The sequence below is a fragment of the Apteryx rowi genome, unplaced genomic scaffold (assembly GCF_003343035.1).
Source record: "Apteryx rowi isolate R43461 unplaced genomic scaffold, aptRow1 scaffold_78, whole genome shotgun sequence".
Taxonomy (NCBI): domain Eukaryota; kingdom Metazoa; phylum Chordata; class Aves; order Apterygiformes; family Apterygidae; genus Apteryx; species Apteryx rowi.
Window position 1 is genome coordinate 3,002,081 of NW_020451071.1, and position 25,138 is coordinate 3,027,218.

The 25,138-nt window shown below is 37.5% G+C and overlaps 1 protein-coding gene across 1 annotated transcript in view; it reads right to left on the minus strand.

Annotated features, from left to right (window-relative positions):
- Nucleotides 1–23,929, minus strand: part of PPM1A (protein phosphatase, Mg2+/Mn2+ dependent 1A) — a 34,107-nt gene extending 10,178 nt beyond the window's left edge. The window contains exons 1-5 of the mRNA XM_026088606.1: nucleotides 23,916–23,929; nucleotides 9,476–10,327; nucleotides 7,772–7,889; nucleotides 2,718–2,826; nucleotides 114–171 (exon numbers count right to left, since the gene is read on the minus strand). Of these exons, the coding sequence (XP_025944391.1) occupies nucleotides 114–171; nucleotides 2,718–2,826; nucleotides 7,772–7,889; nucleotides 9,476–10,309 (1,119 nt within the window). The 5' untranslated portion in view covers nucleotides 10,310–10,327; nucleotides 23,916–23,929. The remainder of the gene's footprint in view (nucleotides 1–113; nucleotides 172–2,717; nucleotides 2,827–7,771; nucleotides 7,890–9,475; nucleotides 10,328–23,915) is intronic.
- Between the last annotated feature and the right edge of the window lie 1,209 nt (nucleotides 23,930–25,138).

Sequence of the window (25,138 nt, forward strand, 5' to 3'; positions counted from 1 at the left end):
GTTAGGAGAAGGGGGGTATTTTAGCCAAGGACCAGCAAGACATTTCTGCACAAAACAGCTAAAATTATTGGGGCAGGGTGGGAGGGAGATAATGTGAGAGAAAAGATACTTACAGTATCATCATTCCTGTAGGGGTTCAGTCTGTTATAAACAGCTTCAATCACACTCCGTCTAGACCAAAAAACACAAGATTTTAAGGCTGTGTCTTTTTCCCCCAAGTCAAATTCCTGAAGTACAATAGTTATTTAAGCTGCAAATTTAAAAAGTTTTTAATTCACAGAACCAAGTTTACTGCAAACTAGTACTAAGCTTCATTAAACATGGAAACATAGCTACATCATTCTTTAAAACCTTTAGGTTCAAGAAAAGCAAGGCTGGATACTGGTCAGAGTTCAGCAAGAGAACAGCAGAATCTGACATTCAGATCAGGCAGATCAGGCTTTTTTATTCTGGTGATGTGTCCCAGTCTTTGAAAAAGGGCATTAGAGAACACGATGGAAGCTGAATGCTCTGCTCATTCGTGTGCCTGGGGAATACTGCAGTAGTACTTAATATATTATGGCACTTTCAGAGAGGAATATCAGCTTTGTATTTTCTGGATGCATTAGAATTGCATTCTAAAGTACAGTTTTGTTCTTATTAAATTCTGAAATGTACTTCCCATTAAAATCCCGGTAAAGTTATTTATGAAGCAATACTAGTTTCCAATAACACACCCAATATTCTCCTGTAACTTTTCTCCAGAAAAATTAAAACTGAAAACGGCAGTTTTATATACTTTATCTTCATCCTGAGAAGTTTGTCTAATTTTTTAACAATAAGTTTTCATGCATCTCGTTTCCTTCATTTTTTTTTTAAACTTTGTTTAGCATATTTAAGATAATTTGTGATCAGTATTTCCAGTCTTTTGAATTCCTGGCTTTTCTAGGAAAAATAGGTAAATTGGAAAAAACAGGTAAACAGGCAACATGAGCTGTTTTTACATAGGGTAGAAGGCTCCCCCCCCCCTTTTTTTTTAAACTTATTAAAAAATGGGAGACTGAAGGAAAAGGAAGCCTTCGCATTACCTAGCACATGAGAAAAACTTTGGAGGGAGAACAGGAAGGAAAGAAGGGAGTGAGAGACAGGATGTAAAAATTTGACTTTAAAAATAACTTTCTTCCAGATCCCCTCTTTGCAGAACCAAGTATGATGAGCAGCAGAGTACAACTGCAATCCAAAACAAGCTTCAAAGAACAACCTTTTAACTGCTCACGAATACATGCAGGGGAGTCGCAACGGAGTGCATCAGAAGAAAAAAAGCAGACAAGAGACCTTATAATCATCCAGTAAATACACACTGAAAAGTCAGATACTATCATGCAGCAGTATAAATATCATAGTTCTAGTGAATGATTACATGGCATGGAAGAACAGGCGGAATTTAAAGCAATAAAAACAAGCAATCACGCACAAAAGATGTTGCATGTATAAACTGAAGAGCTTCTCTGATCTTTCAGCAATGGGTATCTTTGATATTAAATAAAGGCAGGTTTCTTGAGAAGGGTCGTCCCTCCAAATTGGCAGCATTGCTTTGAGTTGCAGTAACACCCAATTAAACCCATACTTCTGTCAATCCTGTTCAAGCTAGCATCACTTAAGCACATAATCCTACTGAAGTCGGTCACTTCAGGGACTTCAACACTTTCTCACAACCTTGTACTACTACTAGCCAAAGGACATTAAGATAAACAATCTGTGCGTGTGCACCATATTTTATGAATAACTGATTTCTTGATATTTCAGGATGACAGCAACATATCCTAAATAGATACTACTATTGCATATAAAACTGCCATCCCTTCTTTTCAGACTCAAACAGTTCTTATGTGAACAATTTTGTTTTGTGCAAGTCATCTTTAAAGTTTAAGTCACCACTTACTCCATTAGACACCTAGACTCTTCATGTTTCAGTGTAACAATACAAAAACTGTGCTCTGAAGCATTAAAAATAGATAGCCCATAGCATATACGTTCAAACCGTTTTAAAACGGTACAGATTCACGAAAAATCTTTTGGTCCAAAATGTACTTTCTTTGTTGTGCAAAAAAAGCTAGACACATTGCTTCCTCAAAGGTCGAACATCAATTTTAGAAGTCCACAGAGCACCAGTACTGAACTCTTCAAGGACAAAGCCAGCCTATACAGAGTTATAAATTTAATATCTCACTTATCTTTTTTGATAGACTTCTATCCATTTTTCAGATTTGTCACAAGCAGAGAGAGAAAAAAAGCAAACTTTTTTAGGAATTGCAACATTGCCTTAGCTACAGACAAGAAAAGAAAGTTGCCAAGCAAAACATGAGATGTACATCACTTCTTGACAAAGTATGGAACTATTTATCAAATTACTACTAAAGTCATTGTATTATTTTTGCATCTTCAAACGTAACCTCCCACCCAGAAAACCCAGTTAATTACAAAAAACAGACACTTAGGCCACCCTTAAAAAAATCCTCAGTCTTTCCACAACTATAGTTTGACAGTTTTAGTAGTGATCCATAGTTTACTTTGTTCTTGTGCTTTTCCTTTTCATATAGAAAAATTCAGGAATGAAAATTGGAGAACAGATCACCTTCTGTCCTGACCCCTTCTTCCCTCCCCCCGCTTTTAAGAGTGGCCTGACAGTTAAGTTTCAATTTAAATCAAAAACCACATTTACACTGATGTGAACTCACTTGCTTGCCAATTCACCCCCTGGCGGGAGGTTTGGGATGCTCTCAGTTGCTAACGTACGCATCACGTGGACTAAGTCTGGTACTCCTTCACCCTGCTTCTTTATGATCTCTGGGAATCAGAAGTACTTTTTTTGTAAGTGCAGTCCAAATTTAACTTAAAAAGATTGAAACACTCAGTTTTATAAAAAGGCAGCTTAACTTTAATACAAAAAAAATTACAGACCATATTCAACATGGTAAGTGTTAACTAACTTTGGTACCATAAGAACGAACTTGTAATGGATTTGATAAAAGATACCCTGCAAACTGTTAACATGCACACTGATTTCAGAATACACAACTACCTAATAAAAGTGGGAATAATTTCTTTAATGGCTTTACTGCTATACCATTATTATATCTTCCCAACAAAATGCACTGAGCATGAGGTAGATATTAACATCAGCCTTAACCCTGCAACAGCAGTTAGAAAGTCATTGCCATGATAGAAAGCATAGTATTTTGAAGAAATAAAAGGTTAAATATATTAAAAATAACTCCCATAGCTGTATGTAAAAGCTAATACTTGTACCTCACTGCACAATAGTAACATGCAAACATTAAAAACTTACATACAAATTAAATGCCAGGGACAGAGTTAAGTGACAGTTCCATCCTTAACTCATTTAGGGGATGTGCGAATATTGGGTAATTATTTAAAGCTGATCCATCCAACTTGGAGTGAAGAGAATTTGTACTGTAGCCACAGTCAAGTTTGCTACAAAACTCATTCTTTAGCTTTATTCTTAGGCCTGGTTTTCTGAGGTAGTAAACACAAACTCAAAAGAGCTTTTAGATCTTACCACCCTTGAAGAGTCACTCCTCAAGTTTTATGAAATTCCTATTTAAAGAACAAGTGACTTTTTTAAAAATGTATCTCAGTTTCTATGTGAACTGTGAACTCAGAATTATAAAAGATACAAATTATTAAGACTTGGAGGTATTGATCTTCAAGTGAATACTGCAGTACACATACAATAATGTGTACCTATATACACACACACACACTCACTATTCTTCATGCAGTAATGCATTTACACAACTTAGTAGTTGGAATTCATCAGTACCCACTTTTGAAAAAGATATCTTAGCATTCAGCTTTTACTGTAAGTGATAAAAACAAAATAGCATACCAAGTTTCCGCTTCGTAATTTAGTAAGTGAGATAAGGCACATTAAAAGCTTCTAAAACCAAAACATGTCCAGTCCTTTTTAGTTAAAAACTGAATTACTTTTTGTGCATACAATAGTTTTTCAGGGCCGCACTTGTTTACAAGAAGAATCAGCTCAATTTTGCAAGTCAGGTTGCGTAAGTTATTTGCAAGGTACAGTGGAAACACTGTCTAGTCCTCAACCAGTGTCAAACTCTGCAGTACAAAGCTTTAAGCTGTTTAATTCAAAGTCTACATTGTAAGTAGGAAGAAATCCAATAGATGACACCACACACCTTAGATACCTCAGAAACTTGCCATTTCCTCAAAGTCTGTGGCCAAAATTCATTTTACCATCTAGCATTTAGTAAATAATCTAACACTTCAATCTGAATAAGAAGCAAAGATCTCAGATTTGGTTTGCCAAATTCCTTTATTGTGCAATTTTGAACATCTAGTATATTCTACATTGTGCTAGAGCTAGAGTTGTGCTGTACAAAAATAAGGAATTTATAGTTTACCTATGCTACACAGTTTCACAACCTGTAACTGCAGTACATTTAACATACAGTCTCCACTAAATTAATACATTTATATCTTGATAGAACTATAGATACAGACTGAATGAACACTGATGACAACAAATGGAGTCGGTCTGCTAGCTCTTTTTAATTTATTGGAATTGTCTTTTTGCAATACATCTTGTTAAACCTCCTTTTAATTTACTTTTAAACCTTCTACACAATTTCACGGCATCAAATCATGGAAAAACATACTTACAACCCTAAAATAAAGGATTCAAAACACATCTACTGATTTCATATTCCACATGGGAATTCCATACAAAGTTTAAGTAAAAGCCAAAGTTTGATTTTGTGAAAATATGGGAAGGAACATATATCAGCTAACTTAAAATTATTTATCTCTTTATAGATATAAATATTGCAAGGATAATCTACTAACTGAGTGTTTATAGGTAAAAAACTGAGAACGGAACAAGTCACTTAGTCAAGTGTTTTTGAGAGTCAACACATTGGTAACTCACATAGTGCAAATAGCAGCAATGTATTTTGGAATGACTGATTACTTCTATCCAGAAGTTCACATGACATTTTAAGACTAACATTGATTTATTGCAAGTAATGGCACAAAGATGCTTCTCCACACTTGCTTCATCTATCATTATTAGTTGTTGTAGTTATGAATCTGGACCACAAATGCATCAAGACTGATAAAAGGAGAGTCCTAGGTAACATGGTTAAGTAGAAAACTTCCTACGCTTTCTTTCTTTCTGTCTGAATCACCTTTCATTGTTCAGATGACCATTAGTACTAAGCCCTTTTCAATCGTAAAATTTTCACTATTTGTTAACAGTATAAAGATATATTCTGGGCGGAGGGAGGAAAAGTACTAATATTAATCAACCAGAAAAAATGCACATTAGGAAGCATCAAATCTCATTACCTGTTGGACTAGACCAAGTACTGAAGTGCATAACAAATACATAATATGCATTTTCACCAAGATCCCATTTTAATGGATTTTAGCTTTAAATTGATACTACAGATTAGTAAGAAAATTCTAAAAGTAGTCTTTACATTTTCTAGTTTTTAGCTAAAAATTAGGCTTTTAAAATTAAGCCCTGCCATTCCTCAAGCATCTTAGGATAACAGTAAGATTATTCACTGTAGTGTTGAAAGTTTCAGATATTGTGACAGTCCTACCTTACTAGCTAGTACTGCATAATCCATTTACAGCATGGAACAATTTAATTGCATAAGAATGATTAAGTTAAATGTAAAAGTCATCAACACTTGTTCTTGCAATTCTACTTTATTTCAGCCTCTCAGCTTCCCTCATGAGTAAAAGCTACAAGATCAAGTTCTGCATACAGCTGATATAAATCAGTCAGGTTGAATAGTGTTTACTACACACTCAAATTTAAATAGTTCTTTGTGCAATATTGGGCAAAAGATTGAGGACAACTCCAAAAAAAAAAAAAAAAAAGAAAGAAAGAAGTATTGACCTTTGAGGGTAAGTACAATATATTTTCTGAAATTGTTCAGACATCATCCCATTAAATTAGTATTAAAGTGCTTTATAACTCTATATAGGATCTTTCTGCCTCTGTACAAGTTTGACATTTCATTCATTCCTGAAATTTTGTATTTGTATAAATGCAACATATTGGCAACCAAATTCACTATTTTATGTACCATAATCATATACAGTTCCAATGTCTACGTTCTTCATTTACTGAGGGGTTTCCACAAAACAGTTAACTTTCCTCACTGTAATATATCTAGGCCAGTGGGGCCAGCTGAAGATGCAGCCTTAACTTGAACACATCCTTATATTCCATGTCGTGGGTTTATCTGAATTGAGATAAAATAAGATATGAAGGTAACACTTGCCAACATAGGAGAGTTAGCTGGTATAAATTAACGTGTGAATTTACAGCATACTTGTTCTCCACCAATTTTGTGAGTGGGCATATATAGTAAGCTCTTTAAATGTCTGCGTGCAAAGCTGCTTGCTGCTTTGAAATAGAGAAAGCCATCTGACACTAAACTCACGTAGTGTTACCATGCATGTGGACGCCCTTGCTACATAGTGTCAAAAAGATTCACTATAGCTTACTGTGTATCAACTTTCCCAATTAGGCAAGTGTTCACTTAAAATACTGAAATGCTCTGTCTAGCCATTTGTTCAGGAGCAAAACCACCGTAGCTTGCCGAGACCTTGGGAACATGGCTTTCAGAAAGGTGATACTTTCTGAAGGAGCATCTACACAGATCATAAGTGCTTCAAACTGCACATTAATTTGTCTGAACCCAAAGTTCTCGTATAGGCAAGTCCTTTGCAAAATTTCTGAAGTTGCGCTTTGTTTTATCTTCACGCAAGTTACAGAGGGAAAAAAAGGTGCACAATATATTCCTGTAACTTACTAATCACCGGTACCACACTTGCTAAGAACTCCGCATATTGTGCCCTGCGTGCTACTAAGGATTCTTGGAGTACATACACATGACTAGACTTGTAACATATAGGTTTAGAGGAGTCCACTTCACAAAAAGACTTAACCTATGCAAACAATGCATACAGCGTGTCTTACGTTTCAGAACAAACTCTAATCTGTGTTCATTTTTAAACACCTAAAGGCACTATAATCCAGTTTTAATGAGAAATCAAACTGAATTGATTTGAAATACCATTTTTGTTAGGAGATTAAAAATGCCTGAGATTTGCAGTTTAGGTTGAAAGTTTAAGAACTCCAGAAATACAGACTTAACAAATTTTTGAAGTTATTAGAGTAAGATGTGCTCTCAGTTTTTGTTCATCATGAATGCCTAAAGATAAGCTTTGACAACTTTCTGATGTATTTTTTAAGTATATATGTTAGCAGTTGCCCTTAAGATGACAGTAAATCAAGCTGTAACCCTTCAATAATCATATGATAAAATATTACTATAATATTACAACATATTACTACATTGCCATCTTCACAGACATGTTGCCAGATATTCTAGTATTTCATTTAACTCCATATGACAGGAACCAGGGTTTACTGGTCTGAAGTTAGTGCTGTCAATGGACCCGTGAATAACACCGAGCACAAATGATTTTTTTTCTCTGCCATCCTGAACAGTCTTCAGGGCTATAGGCTGCTGTGCTTCCACAGCAGAATTTTATCAGGACATAGAGCAGGTGTATATGAGTGCCTTTTTCAGAGATGTACACTAGATGGCCAATGGCACTTGAAGGTTTATTAGGAAGCCTGTATGAGTTAAGAGTTTAGTTGTTTCAAGGGGGAGTGGGGGTCTGTTTAGAAACAAAGTTACTTATTTTTTTTTAAATGATCCACCTTCTACTCTGCTTTCCAGGTACTTGTCCAACTCTGCCTCTCTTTTCACCGCCTCTGGTGATACCTTTGGTGCATTCGGAAAACAGATCAATATCACACTCATGTTGTCTCGACTTCCCTGGTGGAAAAGAAAAAATGATTTTGAGAATACATACACACCAGATTAAATCCATATCAATGCATTTTTACACACAAAAAATTACCAATCATGTGACATTAGAATACACTTTTTATACCTACAGGTTAATATTAACCCTCATTTTTCCTCTTGCTTACAGAATTCCATAAGTCTGCATGTTCAATCATTCTGCAAAAACTACTTTAAGTCATTTTGTTCTTTCCTCTTTTATGGTCTGCACATTATGAGTAGCCAATTGCAGAGAGCCCACTGCCTCTTTAAAACTGACATTACCAATAAGTGATCTGTAATAAAGGTTGTATTTGACCTTAAGTACTATCCAATCATTTTGAGGAAACAGCTAAAATATTAAATCAGTAAACAAAACCTTTACTTGCCTAAAAGCAATAATTAGATAGTTGAACAACTCAGATACTGCTTCCACCTAAAACCACTGCTATTGATTAGAGGGTTTTTTGTTTGTTTGTAAAGAAAAGAACTGAGAGTTTGTTAAAAGACCAGTTGGAAGTGGCTCTGCCCTATAATGGCAGTTATTTGGGCATTAAAAAAAAAAGCGTTCTTTGAAATGCAAACTTTTAGAACTCAAACTAAACACAACCCTAATACCTGAATATATTAAAATGCAACTACATTCTGAATATGAAAAGTAACTGTTTAGTTTACTTTCAATGCCCTAATCTACAAGCATTCATCTATATGCTTAACTTTTACCACTCAAATCCACTGAAGCCAACAAGACTGAGAACAGAGAGAAGTTATTAAAACAGGTACTCTGAATGTATGGGGAGATGCTGACGTCATTCAGCTATTGTGAAGCTTACAAAATCAGCAATGCAGTGTTCATACCCTGCTATTTGTTTTCAGGATTACCAGATAAAATTATAAACAAAAATATATACATTATCAAACTTCTCAAGTGTTGGAAAATAATTGCTTTTTTCCCCAAAAGGGAAACAATGACCTTGTTAGCCATGTGACAAGAGCTGAGATGCTGTCTTGTCTCTTTAGCATCAAAAATACTGGCTTTAAACATTACGACTAAGCTTGCCTTTGGAAAATTAAGTGACAAGCTATGAAAGTAAATATTTCAAATTTCTTCTATAACTGCACAATCCTACAATTTATTAAAATTAATGGAAGTTATTGTAGATAAAACCAGATTTGTTAAACAAAACAGCCCCATCTTCTTCTACCTGAATTTGTTTCAGAGCCATATCACACACCACTGAACAAGAACTACAGTAATTAAACTAGAACAAAAAAATAACTTAGGAAGTCAGATCTTCATATGGTCAATAATTTTAAGCCGCAAAATTATATGATGTTAAGGTTCAATCATTCTGCATTTACCTTGGTGTAAATGACACAGTAACATTACTATGTGCACTGTTTATGTTGTGTGTTCCCCCATCACCATTTTATGGAAACCTTGATAATTATTTTCAAAGTCATGTTACCATTAACAAATATGATATTTATAGACTGGACCCAAAACTTATTCTTAACTGGTTCATAAACTTCTAATAGTGAAAACATAATAAACTTCTCCTCTCAATTCTGGCTACCTTGTACAAGCAGGTGTCAACTATCTCATTGCAAACTTTCTCAAGGTCATCAGTGACTTCAAGCCTGGATCTTACAAAGTCACACAGTTCTTCGTTCCCCATAACATCCCAGATACCATCGCAAGCCAGTATGATGAACTGATCATCTTCTTCTGATCTCTCAATTTCATAAACTTCAGGCTCAGGTGAGACTAGCTGCTCTGTAGGACCTTTCCCATGGACACATTTGTAATCAAAGTCCCCAAGTGCCCTTGACACAGCAAGAGAACCATTCACACGCTGAATCATTACAGAGCCACCTGCATTCTGTATACGCTCTTTCTCCAGTGGATTACTTGGTTTGTGATCCTGGGTGAAGAAGTGAACCTTCCTGTTTCTACAGAGTAAACCTCTTGAGTCTCCACAGTTGATGAAGTATGTATGTTGGGGAGAAATCATGACACCCACAGCTGTTGACCCGCTTCTATCTGCGCCATGTTTCTTCTCGGAGATGACTCTCATGTGTTCATCAATTTGCAGAAAACCTGTTCTGATGCCACTCTTTACACTTTCCACAGATGGTGGCCCATCTGGCCCTTTAAAATCCTGGTTGCTTGTGATGTGATCTAATAAATGCTCACAGCAGTACTTGGCAACCTGTGATCCAGCATGTCCATCATATACAGCAAAAAATGACCATCCGTCAAGTCCATTTGGCAAACCAATCACAGCCGTATGTGCATCCTCCATTTCAACTCGCCAGCCTTGCATGCTACTCAGACCATAACGAAGCCCATTTCCCTGCCCTTGGGCATTATGCTTCTCCATCTTTGGCTTGTCTAAAAATGCTCCCATGATGACTTCCCTTCAGTTCTAAAAAAGAAAAAAGAATATTAGGGTTGTTTGTTGGACATAGGTAGACGTTTAAATATATTATCGGTAACTATTAAATAATAAAGTCCAAATAATATTAAGATGACGAAAAAAACCCCTCTAGAGATATAGAGGTGACTTATCTGTATCTCTAAAGGTTCCACCTCAAATTTGCTCTGCTTTCATCTAATTTAAACAAGGACATTGCTACTAACTGAACTGTACTCCATATTTTTTAGTATTTTCACCTGTTACATTTCAAAAATTTGTATTCCACTAGCATTCTGGTTCTGACAAAAATCTCTGCTATCAATACGCGTAACAAGTGTTTTTTCAGATTGCTTTAACCGACACGCATCTGAAAAGTAATGTTCCCTGGGATTACTAGATCAAAGAGCTCAATGTTACCAGGACAGTGGCAATCTCCCTGGAGTCCTGCCTCCCAACCACAAAGTCCTGATTACCTTCTGGTTTCTTGATGGTGGTGGGAAAGTGAAGGGGAACCGATTAGTTTTTCTTATTGTGGGAAGCTTATTTATTTATTTATTATTAATAGATAAAGTGATCTGAAGGGTCGTGATGAATGCCAGAGCCTGCATAAAGAAAATGGCAAGACTGGATAACCAGGAGCAAGACACTGAAGCAACAGAGCAGCTGTCCCTTTAGGCAGCAGCAAGCCATTAGTTTGCCTCAGCCATCTTGTGAAAGCTCATCCTTAGATTTTCAGTTAAATTACACAGCAAGCTTCTCAGATGTCTGGGCTGCAGATTTACTTAAAACCTTAATGTATTTACGCTTCACTGAAAAACAACTGCCCCTGACAAGTTAAAAAAATCTGGAAACAGAATTACAAGCACTGCAAATTCATGCTTCTTTATTCAAGCCAGACCGATATACTGCACACCCAACCCTCCTCTTCCTTCTCCCAACATTGGGAGGTGATGTAGCAAATATTTATGCTCAAGAGATGAAGAACTATATTTGCAGGCAGCATAAAATGACTAGTTTATCTTGACAGCTCTCACACCCTCACCATTCAACCCACCCTTGTAATCCACATCAGTTTATTTGTGCATTCATAAAAAAAAAAGACACCCACCCACACAAAATAGGTCACACATTTTACATACTTGCAAATTCTGTCCCAGGAAGCACCATACAGCGTGCAAATCCCTGTTCTACAATACAACATAATGGAATAAGACTACAAGCTTTTCTATTTGAAGATAGCTGACAAAAAATAATTGTGAGAAGAGTGTCAAAAACATTTTATCTAAAGACCCAATTAAGCTGCTCTAGTAGCAAAAATCTTAATTTACTGGATGTTTTGGAAGGTTTTAACTTTTATGTAGAGCCCATTGAATTAGTTTTCTGAATGATAACACCACCACTTTTTGATAACATGTTTTTATTCTAATATGTCTCCAGTTATAAATGAAAATATATATAGCCACCAAAGCTTTTCAGACTAGGTCTTTTCCAGGCAATTATAACCCCTTTGTGAAACATCTGTATATGTTAGAATAAACAATCAAAGAATGTTTGTATTTGATCTCACCACAAGAGCGATTCAAATATGATGCATAGGGACTGAACCTACACTCCTTTGCTCACATGCTTTGCTAACAAAAACAAAAGCCACACATACTTCAGCTGTACGGAGAGATGTCAGCAGCAGTACACCTCTGCTTCCTCTCACGCCAACTCCTGCTCTTAAGTTCTGTCTCTTCTCAAGCGAACACAAAATAATGATGCCCACACAAACCGTAAATAGACAGCAAAATACAGTCTACACTCATCTCTGTATCTTAAGCATATGCATGAGGTTCACATTACTGCAGTTGCTAGGAAAAAAATATATATATATAATTTAGGCCTTTTTATATTCACATACAACTCTAATGAAGTCAGAGCGATCAAAATGATTACAGACTGCTGCCATAAATCAAATAGGGAATTATTGCACAGAATAGACTTTATTCATTCCACTACAGCAGGATTTAAACTAAACCCTAATACCTTCTCGTTGTTGAAGATATAATAAAATAAAATGTGGTCATTCAACAATCTCACCTTAATTCAGAGCTCAAAAAGCAGAAACTACCCTGGCAGATACCACATTTTGCGAAGTATTTTACATTCTTCACTGTTGTATAAAAACAAAACACCACCACCACCACAAAAAAAAGACACCACCACACACAAGCTTTAAGAAGAACTAGATAAACTGACCACAAGCACAGTCAAATTTGGAGTAGACAAGGCAGAGCTTTCCTTCTAATCTCTCTGTATTACTAGGTACATAACATTCAGACAGAACTGTGCTTTGCAAACTGTTCTTCCTTCTTAGCAGTTTGTCAGCTATACCACAACTAAAAACGCATACAGACAAGTCACACGCCATTCTAGCAAATCATACACAACTATCAGGATACGTCAAAAAGTAACAAGTCTACTCTCCATTTAAAAATCAAGTTACCTTATCCCTTCCCAGGAGGTAAAGTGAAAGCTGTTGCTATTCTAAATTAAGCCTTACAGGCGAGATGTTGATACATGATTCTTTAAGGGTGCGAGCTACCCACTGCAGAGGTGAATACAAACAGACAGAAGGATAACCACAATGTAGTTACATAACTTCTACTTAGGAAATTATTCAGAGCCCATAGCATAAAGTATTCACAGTCGAAAAGCCGCAGTAACAGACTGCGGCTACCTTATTTGCAGCCCTCTAGTTAATGATACTGCTACTATAACACCTACCCACACTTATAGACTAGTAGGCTAGTTCTTCAAAATCCTCATTAAATCAAAAGGGAAAGCATAGTTTATTTGTAGGTAGGATGAATATGCCAAGCCTACAGTTCTTGGACAAGTTCATTTTTTGTTCAGAAAATCTGAGTTTAATGTGACCGATTTGTGAATTCTTGTGAGTCAGGAAGTGATCTGCTAAAGTTTCCCCCTATCAGAAGTGGCTTAAAAACAAATTTGAAGAGTCTCAAAGTAACATAATTTTGTTCAGTTTTACTTTAGAGTACAAAATCCTAAAAAGAGACTGACAGAAGAAAGCTGTACTCTCCCTAATGGAAAAATACGCTTTACACATGTTCTTGTCTCCGTATCTATAGCACAATCCTTCACACATCAGTGCCTACCTAATAAATCACACTTTTCATTCTTTCATGAGGTGGTTTGTGCACTATACTGATTAGGCTGGAATGACATGTTTAGTTAAGCACATATAACTTATGCAAATCAGACCTAACGTATAGGAGTGCGATTGCCCAAGTGAGAGCACGAGTTTGTTGTGTAACAACATTAACAGGACAGAAGTAAACCCAGAAAAGTCTGCATGCACAACTTGCAATAACGCATTAGATACCAAACATGGTTAAGTTAGTCCTCTTTTCTATTTCTTCAGCCATCTTCCTAGAAAGGATTCCTCATTCTAAGACCCTCATTTTCCATATAATTTTAGCACCCTTCCCCTTTGCCCTTCTTAACCCAGCCCAAATGCTCAGCAACAATGTTAGAAAAACGCAGTCAGATAAGGCAAGAGAGAACCAGTCCTCTGTTGTGGTAGCCTTGACTTTGCAGGATGCTTGAACGACTTATGAAACTACTGGAGACACACATCATTCCTTTTTTTATATTAAAGCTGAAAAAGAGAAAACACACTCTGTGTATGAAGTTTAGCGGCATATCTAATGGCAAATTTATGCCATCATTTGTTTTTTTCCTTAGAGCAAGGCAATTCTGAACAGAACCATGGGAGAAGTGTGCTGGGGGTGGGGAGGGTCAGAGGTGCAAAATTTTCCTCGGAAATGTTAACTCTGCAACATCATCTGGCAGTGCAACTGCCTCAATGACTACTCAGCCAAACCCCGATTTTAACCAAGGCAGATTCCTTGTTCACCATCTTGGCATCTATGGCTTCCATTAGTTCCTCCTACAAGAAAGGAGCTATCTGCAGGCAAAGTTCCTGGCTTTTGGCTTCCAAGAATGATTAGAGAGGGTTCTGAATAATTAAAAAAAAATTAAAAACTGAGAATGAATCTATGTGCATAAATATGAATATGCAGCAGATGCATCTATGAGTGCATCTGAACCCTGGCTCAAAATGCTGACTTTGTGGAGTCAAACTGAAGGTCAGCCTATACAGAAAGTGCCCGAAAAACTCAAGTTGCAGCTTGCAGACAAAAAGCAAGAGTACTTTATAGGGCCTATGGGGAAGGAGGAGGAAAAAAAAAATCCACACACAAGTAACAAGATCTTGGATAAAACACCAGAGTGCCAAAACTCAAAGGGCTGCAGCATTAGGAACAAAACTGAAATAATGAATGGAGCATGCCAAAGAGTCAGTAGCTAAAAACCTTGAAACTAGATGCAATTGGAGAACAGAGCGGCAAAGAAAAGGAGGGTAATTAGTATACCAGACCACGGACAACCATGGACAACCACAGATACATCACCGGAATGCATGAAATTCCTTTGCCCCTTCATTTGTCCCTCAAATTGTGCTATCCAGACAGCACAACTATATTGCCTTCTGATACACACAAAAATAAATTTTACTGTTTCACTAATTCATTTGATTGAAAGTTCAAATGAAGATAAGTCTTAATGTTCACAAAGGACAGTCAATATAATTCCACACATCCCTGTTAAAAGACAGTCTAATTTCCCAATGAATTCAGGAGTATTTGAGCATCTTGTCCAAGAAAAACAGCCACCCCCCATCTGAAACTTGCATTTTAACAATATATAATTCAATAATCCTTTTTAAACAACGTTTGAGTTGTATTTCTTCCACTAGAATAAGCTGCTCACATGAGCCACATTGAGGTATAGAGACCTTTCTAAGCTTAGTTTGGACAAGTACCTATTACTTCAATTTCCTGGAACAATTCTCCAAGTGACATTATGGCCCCTATGTTGTAATGAGCACACATAAGCAAGATTACAATCTTTACTTGAGCTACAGGACACAGTCACCAAATCGTATAGACTACTACTGAGTAGAAAAAGGACATCCTATCCCCTCAGCTCCAATCTGATCTGTAGCACTTTCTTTCCCCCTTAAGTAAATTGGATGCAGTAACCAGTCAGCATATAATTGAGTAAGCGTGGAAGTTTTCAAAAATTAGCTCCTGTTGAACGAAAACCAACACCATATACTGTATGCCCCAAATCAATTAACATTAACAAACAACATGTCAGAGATCATCCCAGAGATCAGAATAATAACTAAAATAAGACAGAACACACACAGATAAAAAGACATAATACACCACAGTTCATGGACTAAATGAAGTCACAAAAAAGCTTCTTGCCAATGGAACTATTTAGAAACTATTGGAGGCTGTATGATTGAGTTCTGGCATTCGTGGTTCAACACCATCAATAAAGTATTGAAACTTAGCATTGATGTTTCTGAATACGTACTTTTAGATGGAGGAATAGATTGACAATTTAGAGAAACGTGAATTGTCTCTGAAAAAGAAGTAGGATAAGAAATAATACACAGAAATGGGACTATTTTAATAAACATGTACTAACACATTGTTTCCTCCCAGAATACTTGCTTATAGGTGATATAACTGTAGGATGCATTTTATTTTGATTAAACAATTGCAAATAGAAGAACATAGGAAGAAACTATCCACAGGAGTAAGAATGTTTGTAATAACATCTCATTACCTTTTTTTGTTTTAGGCCAGATTTGGAGCCATGGCATATGGCAGATAACAATGAAAGGCAGACAGCTGGAAAGCTAAGTTTGAAGAAAGTGAAGAAACAAACAGCAAAGCTCTAGGAAGCAGGCCTTGGGACAGGCAAGAACATTACACATGGAAAACAAGTGAAGGACAGGGTAAAAAAAAACCAAAGGTAAGTTAATGACTGTGTGAAGAAGGGAAAGTATGAACCATTTCCACCTTTTCCTGCTTACCCTCTCTCTCCCTGTAACTAAAAGGAAACAGTGACTACAGCTACAACTTCATACCATTGTAGAGAACACTAGATCAGTGCACCTCTGATGCAGAGGCATCGATGAGTTCTGACCCCTTAACAGCCAGCCCACAGGCAATACTATTTCACCAAGAGCTTGCTTTTTTAAGATAGCTTCTATTTTGCTTAAAATCCCTTCTCCTAGCTAGGAGTTAACAGTCTGTCTGAATGCCTCCCCCATACTAAGCAGCAAAATATTTTTCCCCACTTGTTTTCCTATGTCAGTACATTTTTCCCACTTTTTTTTTTGGGGGGGGGGGGGGGGGAATGTGGGGGACATAAAGGATTTAGGAGAGGATTACTAGTGCCTCCAAAAATTTTCTGGAACACAGAAGGCAATCATTTCTAAGTTAATACCCTCCAAACACATTTCATTTTTTTCTTAAGAGACCTTCCTCTGCTGTTATCTACCTTTCCTGCAGACAAGTAAACCTGCTCCTAGGTTAAACTAGGAGCTGCTATTCTTGTTATGAATGTATGCTGGCTGAGGTTCAAACTCTCTCAAAAGATGCACACATGCATACATGTGTATGTATACATACAAAAATAATCTGACTTTCCAAAAAGAAAGCCCTGGACATGGAAAAAGATAATTCATCTCACTAACAAATTGTTACTGCAGAAATTTGGAAAGACAGTGATGCAGCTTCAAGATTCCTTTATGGAGTTATTATAATTTTGCTCTATGGTCAGTCAAAGAAAAAAATAACTTCTTTCCTGAATCACCAGGACAACTGCCAGGAGGGGAAAACAAACAAAAAAGCCACCAAATTTTGAGAGGAGATACAATTTGCATCCAAACTATCCGTCACTGATCAGGATCCTACCGTGACTGGCACCCTCAGAACAAAGTAAGATAACTGTCCCTTGGCCCAGAGAGGCTTCTTGCTTCCTTCTGAATATTTGTATTAGAAAGCAGAGGCAGGAGAACATAAGAAAAAAAAAACATTAGGCAACAGTATCAAAGTAGGAGCAGCCCAATCACTATGAAAAATTGTGCGGACAACTAAGATGGCATTAACAAATACTATGAAAATCAATGAGGTAGCTCTGCACAAATTCATATGTTGCTCTGTCTGAACAGTAAAAGCAGAATGAAAAACCAAGTTCCTTGCTTGAAAAATGTAATAAGCAGAAAACATGTCCATGCTGGCATTTAGTTTCAGCACCTTTCTGGTTATAGTTCATTTTCCAGAGATTTCTGACTTAAAAGTGTTGGAAGATAAACAAAATACACCCATTTTAGACAAAGATTAGACAACAGCTTTGTTAATAGCACACAAACTCCTACAGACTGCATCCAAAAAAATCAAAGCCCCATTGAGGCAAGTGCTGTAGAAAGAAACTGGATGATCCAAGGAAGGTACAGTCTATGCAGACAGAAGTTGGGAGGAATAAAGCCCTCATTTCTTTCTGTGTATCAATAAATGAGATCCAGTAAGATTCAAAACTTTTGACAGAGAGAGGCAAGCAAGCGCATATAAGAATTCTAAGCAAACTGCTAATGTCAGGAAGAGTATACAGTGTTATACTGTTACTCCAACAAAGCTGTGCACAGCAATAGTTTCACCAGAAAGAGAATGCATGCGTGGGGGAGGCATGGGGGAAAGGGAAGAGATAACAGAGAAAAAGACAACACGCAGAGGAGAATGGAGTTACAGTAAGTCAAAGAAGTTGAACTGCAATTTTTCTGGCATTAGTAACACCAATACTGAGAATGCTTTGCTACTGTCACCTACCCTCATAACAGAACATTACCCCTCCTAAGCATTGTTGGCCTAATCTCCAATTCTTACTTGAGTACCAAGTAAGCCACTTAAGGTCCAGAACTGAACAGATCTGAACATACCAAAAGCCTCAAGTAACAGCTAAATAAAACTGTCCTTTAAGCTTTCTTTATTTTTTCAATCTCTCATTCACAGCTTTGAGTCCTGGCATCTTCATTCACTGTTCATTATTACAAACAGAACAGTATCTGCGACTTATAAAAATTATGTTGAAAATCCACAGAGTAATGTTTTCTTTAATAAAAGAACTGCACTATTCAACTACTACTTCAGAGTGGTTTTTTTTGGGGGGGGAACAAAAAACAAAAAACACACATTTGCTTTTTATCAAGTTAAGCTTTCTATCTAAACCTGTTAAGAATCAGACAGAATTTGATCTCCTCCCTCCACCACCCAAGAGGAAAGTGAAGTTATGTGGGCAATAAGGACATGAAATACAGTCACAGTGAGTCAGAACAAAGGTCCACCTAGCCCTGTAGTTTGTCTCTGACAGCAGCCACAAGCGAATGCAGAGGTAAGAACATAAAAACAGGGTATATTTGTCTGTAATATGCAGCCCCCAACCATTTGCAGCTTCAGGACTTCCTGAGCCTGATGTAGTTTCTACCTGTTTAGTAATCCTGAACTAGAGAAAAATAAGATATCTTACTTACTGGCTTGTACAACACAGCTGGTTACAGTTAATTTGTTTTTTTTTTTTTTAGTGCACAAAATTGGAAATACAGGTTAAAAATACTAGAGAGTGGTCCATGTTCTACGCTCAACTTCTAGAACAGAACGGCTTATCAGAACGACCAGGGTTGTGCAGGTTGTTCAAAGGGCACAGGAGAAGTGTCAAACTACTGCTGATCCGTCTTTCTCAATGTTTTAGCTGAAGTTTGAAATACACGAGGAGAAAATGCTCCATGGAAAAAGGTCCTGATGGGATTATTAACTGAAACTCCAAAAACAAAGGAAGACTTGAATAGTAATTCAGAAACAACAGAACACTAAGTGCACTAATTGAACTGCCCCTGAAACGCAGCAAAAAATTATAATGTCTCTCTCTCATTTATTAATGTCCATGAAACTGCCACTTTTTTTATACTTAACTCAGTATTGTTGCCTGTGGTAATACAGATGTAAATACACACAAGTCCTTAAAAATCCACTATCTTTCTCTACAGAACATTGTACTGCTTGGCACCCTCACCAAAAAGGACACCAAAAGTTAGTATAAGCCAAGTTAATATATACTCCAATGAAAAATGAATGCAAGAAAGGGTACACCATCTGCTACTGAGATTTTAGTCTCTATCTTCTAAACTGCTCAGCCAGGTCACTGCGCTTTTTTTATTTCAAGCTTTCAGAAACTTCAGATCTTCCTAATGTCAGTAAAAACCATCAGCCACCTATCTGATTCATCTTATGAGTGGAGTGGATATCAACACGGAAGCACAAAATTGTAGTGAAAATAAAGTTTACACAGATAGCACCTGGGAGCAGATAAAAATAAAGTACTTGGACAAAACGCAACCAGTACGTGCCCAATGATTAGAGGGAGATGTTTGCACATTAGAGCCCCAGAACTTCCTGCTTAACCAACTACTCAATATTATGAAATAATTCAAAATAAGATACATAAGCAATTTCCCAGACTCTTTGTTTCACATGAAACTATTTGTGAGGTTCTAATTACAGCAACATTATCACTACTCTGGTGAGGATATAGAAAAAGCAGCACAAGTGCTTACAAGAGATTTAAGCCCTGCTAATGACACATGGGAATAAAATTGTAATAAAATAGGAAATGTTCTGAAGTGTATAGTTGTAATATGGCTTTGCTTGCAAGGAAATGACATCAGAACTATGCTAGAAGAACATTAAGACCCGGAAGTCAAATCCTCAAAGTTTATGAAAACACCTAGAGTTTGTTCATTTGTACGCTCACATACAGCTTTTATTTACAAAGCCATTTTGCCTTCACATCCCCAGGATTCCTATCTCCTTAAAAGAAAAAGGATAGAGCATGACTGTTAGAGTAAAGCAGGTGTTTTTTTTACCCAATTTGCTGCTGTCACTATCACTGCAGTCGCACAGTTGACAGACTTGCCTATGATGAACAAGGCAGTGAGGTGGTCCCTTCTCGAGTCCAAATCCGAGTTCACTGCAACTCTAAATATTATTCTGGCCACCAAATCAGGACTTTGTGGCATTCACTTGTTCTTCCAAAGTATAAGCAGTCTTAATGCCAGCATTTCTTAAGCTTAGCGTGCCTCACTCTGCAGTCTCAGAAGGGTTCTTTAACATAGAAACAGTGATAGATTTGTAAGAAGGGTCTAGTCCAAACACATGCTATATTTAGTTAGGGGAAACAGAAAATTATTTACTGATAGAAACTGACTCTTTCTTCATAAAATGTTCCTGCAATTTAATACTAACTAATACTAACTACTAATACCTGCCCACATTTCTCTGCATTCTGTCCCTTTCCAAAGGCTGGGTTTTACTTGAACTTATCAAACAACCAGAGATTTCCTCAAAATCATCTCCAAATACACAATGCTCAGGCACAGTTTACACAGTTCTACTGACTACTGCCTCCTTAAAATATTTCACAAGTCAAAAATATAGCTGAAATTTATGCATAAACAGATAGTTACGATATACAGCCAAGAAGAATACAGACTGCCACTCAAATTCCAGATCAGAAGTGCAGTCAGCAGGTAGAATGAACAGTGCGTATAGATACAAAAAATCCTTGAAGTTACATGTGAGACACAAACATGGAAGCACACTTCATCCTCTAGGTCACAATCCAGCAAGGCATTTAGGCACTGTACATGTGAGCAGCCCCACACAATTCAGTAGCACACTGCGTATCAGTGTAAGCACATTTAAGTGCTTTGCTTGATTTAAACTGCAGCTATCAGAACACAAGTCATTTTATACTTGAGCTTCTCAGCCTTATGAACTATTATTTTTAGCAGACTTCAGGGTTTTTTTTTTTAAATATATTAAGATATTCTTACCTGAACTGAGAATTGAGATGTTCACAATAAAGACACTAATTTACTTCCTCTATGTGTAAACTTCTAGCAGTTCTCTAAATCTGAATACTGAAGCCTGATTAGCCAACTTTGTTTTTCCTTTATGTCACTTTTAGATGCTTGTTTGCTAGAACACTGCTTCAATAAAAGTGCATTTCATTTGAATTATCTGCAGTTGAAGGAAGTGTTTCTATTGTTTTGGTCACGTTACAAACACCTTTTCAGAAGGGCTCTTAAAAAAAAGATCTGAGCAACTGTGACATATTTATAAACACACTCTGTTCTGCAGACTTCAGTAGCAAGCTGAAATATCCATTAGTTAATTTTACTGGTATGTGAAAACAGAAAAATAAAATCAACACCCAGTAGAACAAAGGCCTGTTCAGTTTAAACTCTGAAAAAAATAAAAAGAAGTAAGACAGGGACTTGACAGACATCTGTAACTTAGTATGTGGTTTAATAAGGAGCACAGTTCAGCACAAGAGAAACACAGAAGAGCAGACCTTACAGCACTGGTTTAACACCTATAACGCTCAGCAGGGTATTATCTCTGACCAGTAACAAAAGTCAGTCTACTCCCTCAGTTAGCATGGTATCCCACTTTCTCTCTTCTCCCATCCCGATTACAATTTCCTTGGTCTAAACATTCTTGCTAGTCCTAAGATTTAAGTGATTTCATCTAGCAATATAAACCTTACATTGTTCCTTCACAGACATATAACAACAGCAGCAACATGAAGAAGCAACAAGGAGATATGCCATCTCCACTGCGATCCACACCACAGTGACATAAGTACATGAATCTTTCTTAAACTATATTTTACACACCATCTCTTAAATTACATTTTATGTACATCCCCTGGATCTTTCAAACATCATAATATCAGACACTACATATAATTTATGTGGACTTTGCAACTTGGTATTCTTTCAATGAAGAGCACTGTACTTAAGTATTACGGTGTATTTAAGTTTTACTGAAGCTTATTTCTGATCCAAGACTAAGTGAACAACACTAGTATTTAAAATAAGGGAATGCGAGCAAAACTACAGATACCAGTAAGAATTCAGCAACAAGGTAATACTCGAAATTAGCTTAATTTTCATGGGACTGCATGTTGCCTCACTTAAAAACACAGTTACAGGTGATACAAATAAATCAATGCTTCAAAAGGTTTAGAAGAATTGAGGTACCATTTCAGAAAAAAAGAGGAGCAGCAATTACAAAGAACCACATGCAATAGTAAGAATAAATACTGTACAGTTCAGGTGTAGCCCTACTAAGACACTATTATCTTGACTTCAAACATTGCTATTGTTCAAGTCTTTAAAATGAGTTGCAGGTCTGTAGAGACAAAATGAATACAGTTATTTTACAGTATCTCCTATTCCAGAACTTGCTTATTTAATAACACAACCTGCATTACTCAATTGCTTAATTCCAATGCAATTCTGCTTAGCCAATTATGTAAAAAATTTACATTAGAATAGACCCGAACATGTAAAATTAAGTCTATATTAATGTCAATATTTTAGTAAGAAATGTTATTGTTAAATGACTTATATTTAAGGTCATCATGTGAAAGCAGCTGCTTTATATTCCTAGTTCCACTAAAATGGAAAAGTGCAATAAGATCTTTTATTGACAGCTGCATTCAAAAACATACCAGTTACATAAGTTTGCAAATTATACTGTGCCAAAGTTAAATATCTAAGCATTTAAACGATAGTTCTTAAAACGCTATCTCAGCAAGAATGACTCAACTTAACCTTGTAAGCTGCACGCTAGATAAGAGGCAACCCGCTTGATTTTATAGAAAAAGCCTTTTTGTATTCTGCTTTAATTCAAATCACACCAAGTGAGTTCTGCTTGTTTAGACCTGCAAGCTTCACCAGTCCTTTGGCATCTCCATCTCTCCTCCTCAGTTTCAACAAAGTATCTCAAGCTTACCTATAGACAGCTAAGTAAATACTTGGAAAACAGGTATATTATACCTCAAGGGGAAAGATCTACTAGACAACCACCAAGCAGAGGACTAAACCCATTAACCATACATAGGCCTTGTCTATATACTAGAAAAACATGGCTATGCCAGAAGAGCAAGAGAGTATATAAATCAGCTCTCTCCAAAATAAGCTATATTTACCAGAGGGTTTTATCAGATATCTACGTCTGTGAGGAAAACATTAATGACTGGCATGATGTATCAGCAAGTCCTTTACTTTTAGGTCAGTCCCATATACAAGATGTAGGGCCCACAAGGAAAGACCCAGCAGGGAAAGCTTTAGGAGCAGCCCTGTCACTACTGCAGTGAAAAACACTGATATGCCTACCAAAATTGTTTTTCTTCAATACCTTTGATTGCTACTCACACAGATGCTGGGTAGGGAAGATGTAAAACTTCCTCAACACACATCTTTTCCCCCATCCCGTCTCTGATATTATTGACAGAAAAACTGTGAATAGTATTATAAGAAAAGCTATCAGAAAAGTAATGTAAAACTTGCACAATTCTTGATCATTTGGCGATTCACACAGGGTCCTGAGTTACAGCTGTGAAACAGCAGTCATCTGTAATTTCATTAGTGCTTCACAAATCCCTGGTCAGCCACCAAACCACTAAAAAATGTACGTGCAGGAAAAAACGCTACACTAGCTCACACTCAGAAAGTCATCTAGAATCACAAGAGTTAGAACTTGTATTTTATGAAAAGATTCTACTTACTCTACTGTTAAACACCACAATCTAAGGAAACATCACCTACCACTGAAGGAGGAGACCTTCAAACCTACTGCTCTCAGTATCTAAGACAGCTGTCTGCTAAAAAAAATAATAATAATTAAATCCTTTGAATGACATACAGAATCTTAAGCCTTAAGGTTACGACACAGGTCATCTGAATGACCCAGTGCTTTCTCACTTCACAAAAGGTATGAATCAAAAATAAATTAGCTCCTTACAAATACTACAGTAAACTTAAATGTTAGTTTTGTAACAACAAAATTTTGCCGTACATATGAAGACACTGCAATGTTTTAGCTGCACAAAATAAATACAAACACATATTGAACAGATGTCTATGAAAGCAATTCTTCCAAAACAATTAACCTGCAGCCAGTCCTAAAGCTGCATCATACCTACTGTAATACAGATTAATGGGACAAAAAAAGTTAGTCTCAGAACCTATGATATTTAACATGAGGGCCCAGTTATCCACTGCATCACTGGACAAGTTTTTAATTCAAGGAGACAGTTTTCTTATATCCACTTTTAACACGCACGCTATGACAGATTACAGATCAGCAGCGTAACCTTTGCTCGCGACATTGTTTTCAAAGGCATCGAAATCTCACTCAAACTTTAAACGCTGGAAGGCGTTGGCAAGAGAAAGCCGCCTGCTGCATAATAATGTCACTATTTGGGGAGTGCTCGATGCTCCGACCCTCGCGAGGGTGGGGTGCTTTATAAATAGATGCGTTTTTTTTCTCCCCGGTGCCGTGCCCCAAGCGTTTGGGTGGCGATGGGAGAGGAGGCTGTTTATAGCCATTATTAAATGAACTCTGAATCGGCCGGGGAGGGGGAAGGGGGGAGGGGAGGGAGGAGGGAAGGAAAGCTGCTGATACCTGAGCCAGGCCCCAAACCCTCCGCTCGCCCTCCTCCTCACTTTCCTCCCCCATGCCCCCCCCCCAAGGGGCTCCCGGGCCACCCCCCACCCTTTCGCAAAGGCGCCGGCAGCGCAGGGGCGGCAGCAGAGCCCCCCCGGCCACCCTCAGCGCCCGGGGCTCCTCGCAGCAGCATCCCAAGCAGGCTCGCAGCAGCGCCGCCGTCCACCCACCCCCTTTTCCATCTCCCTCCCTCTTTCCGCCCCGACCCGGTACCAGCCGCCGCCGGGGATGGCGCCGCGCTCCTCCCCCGGGCTGCGAGGGGGAGAAACCCCCCAGCCCCCGGCCGCCGCCGCCGCCCCCCGCTCCCCCGGGCGGCGAGCGC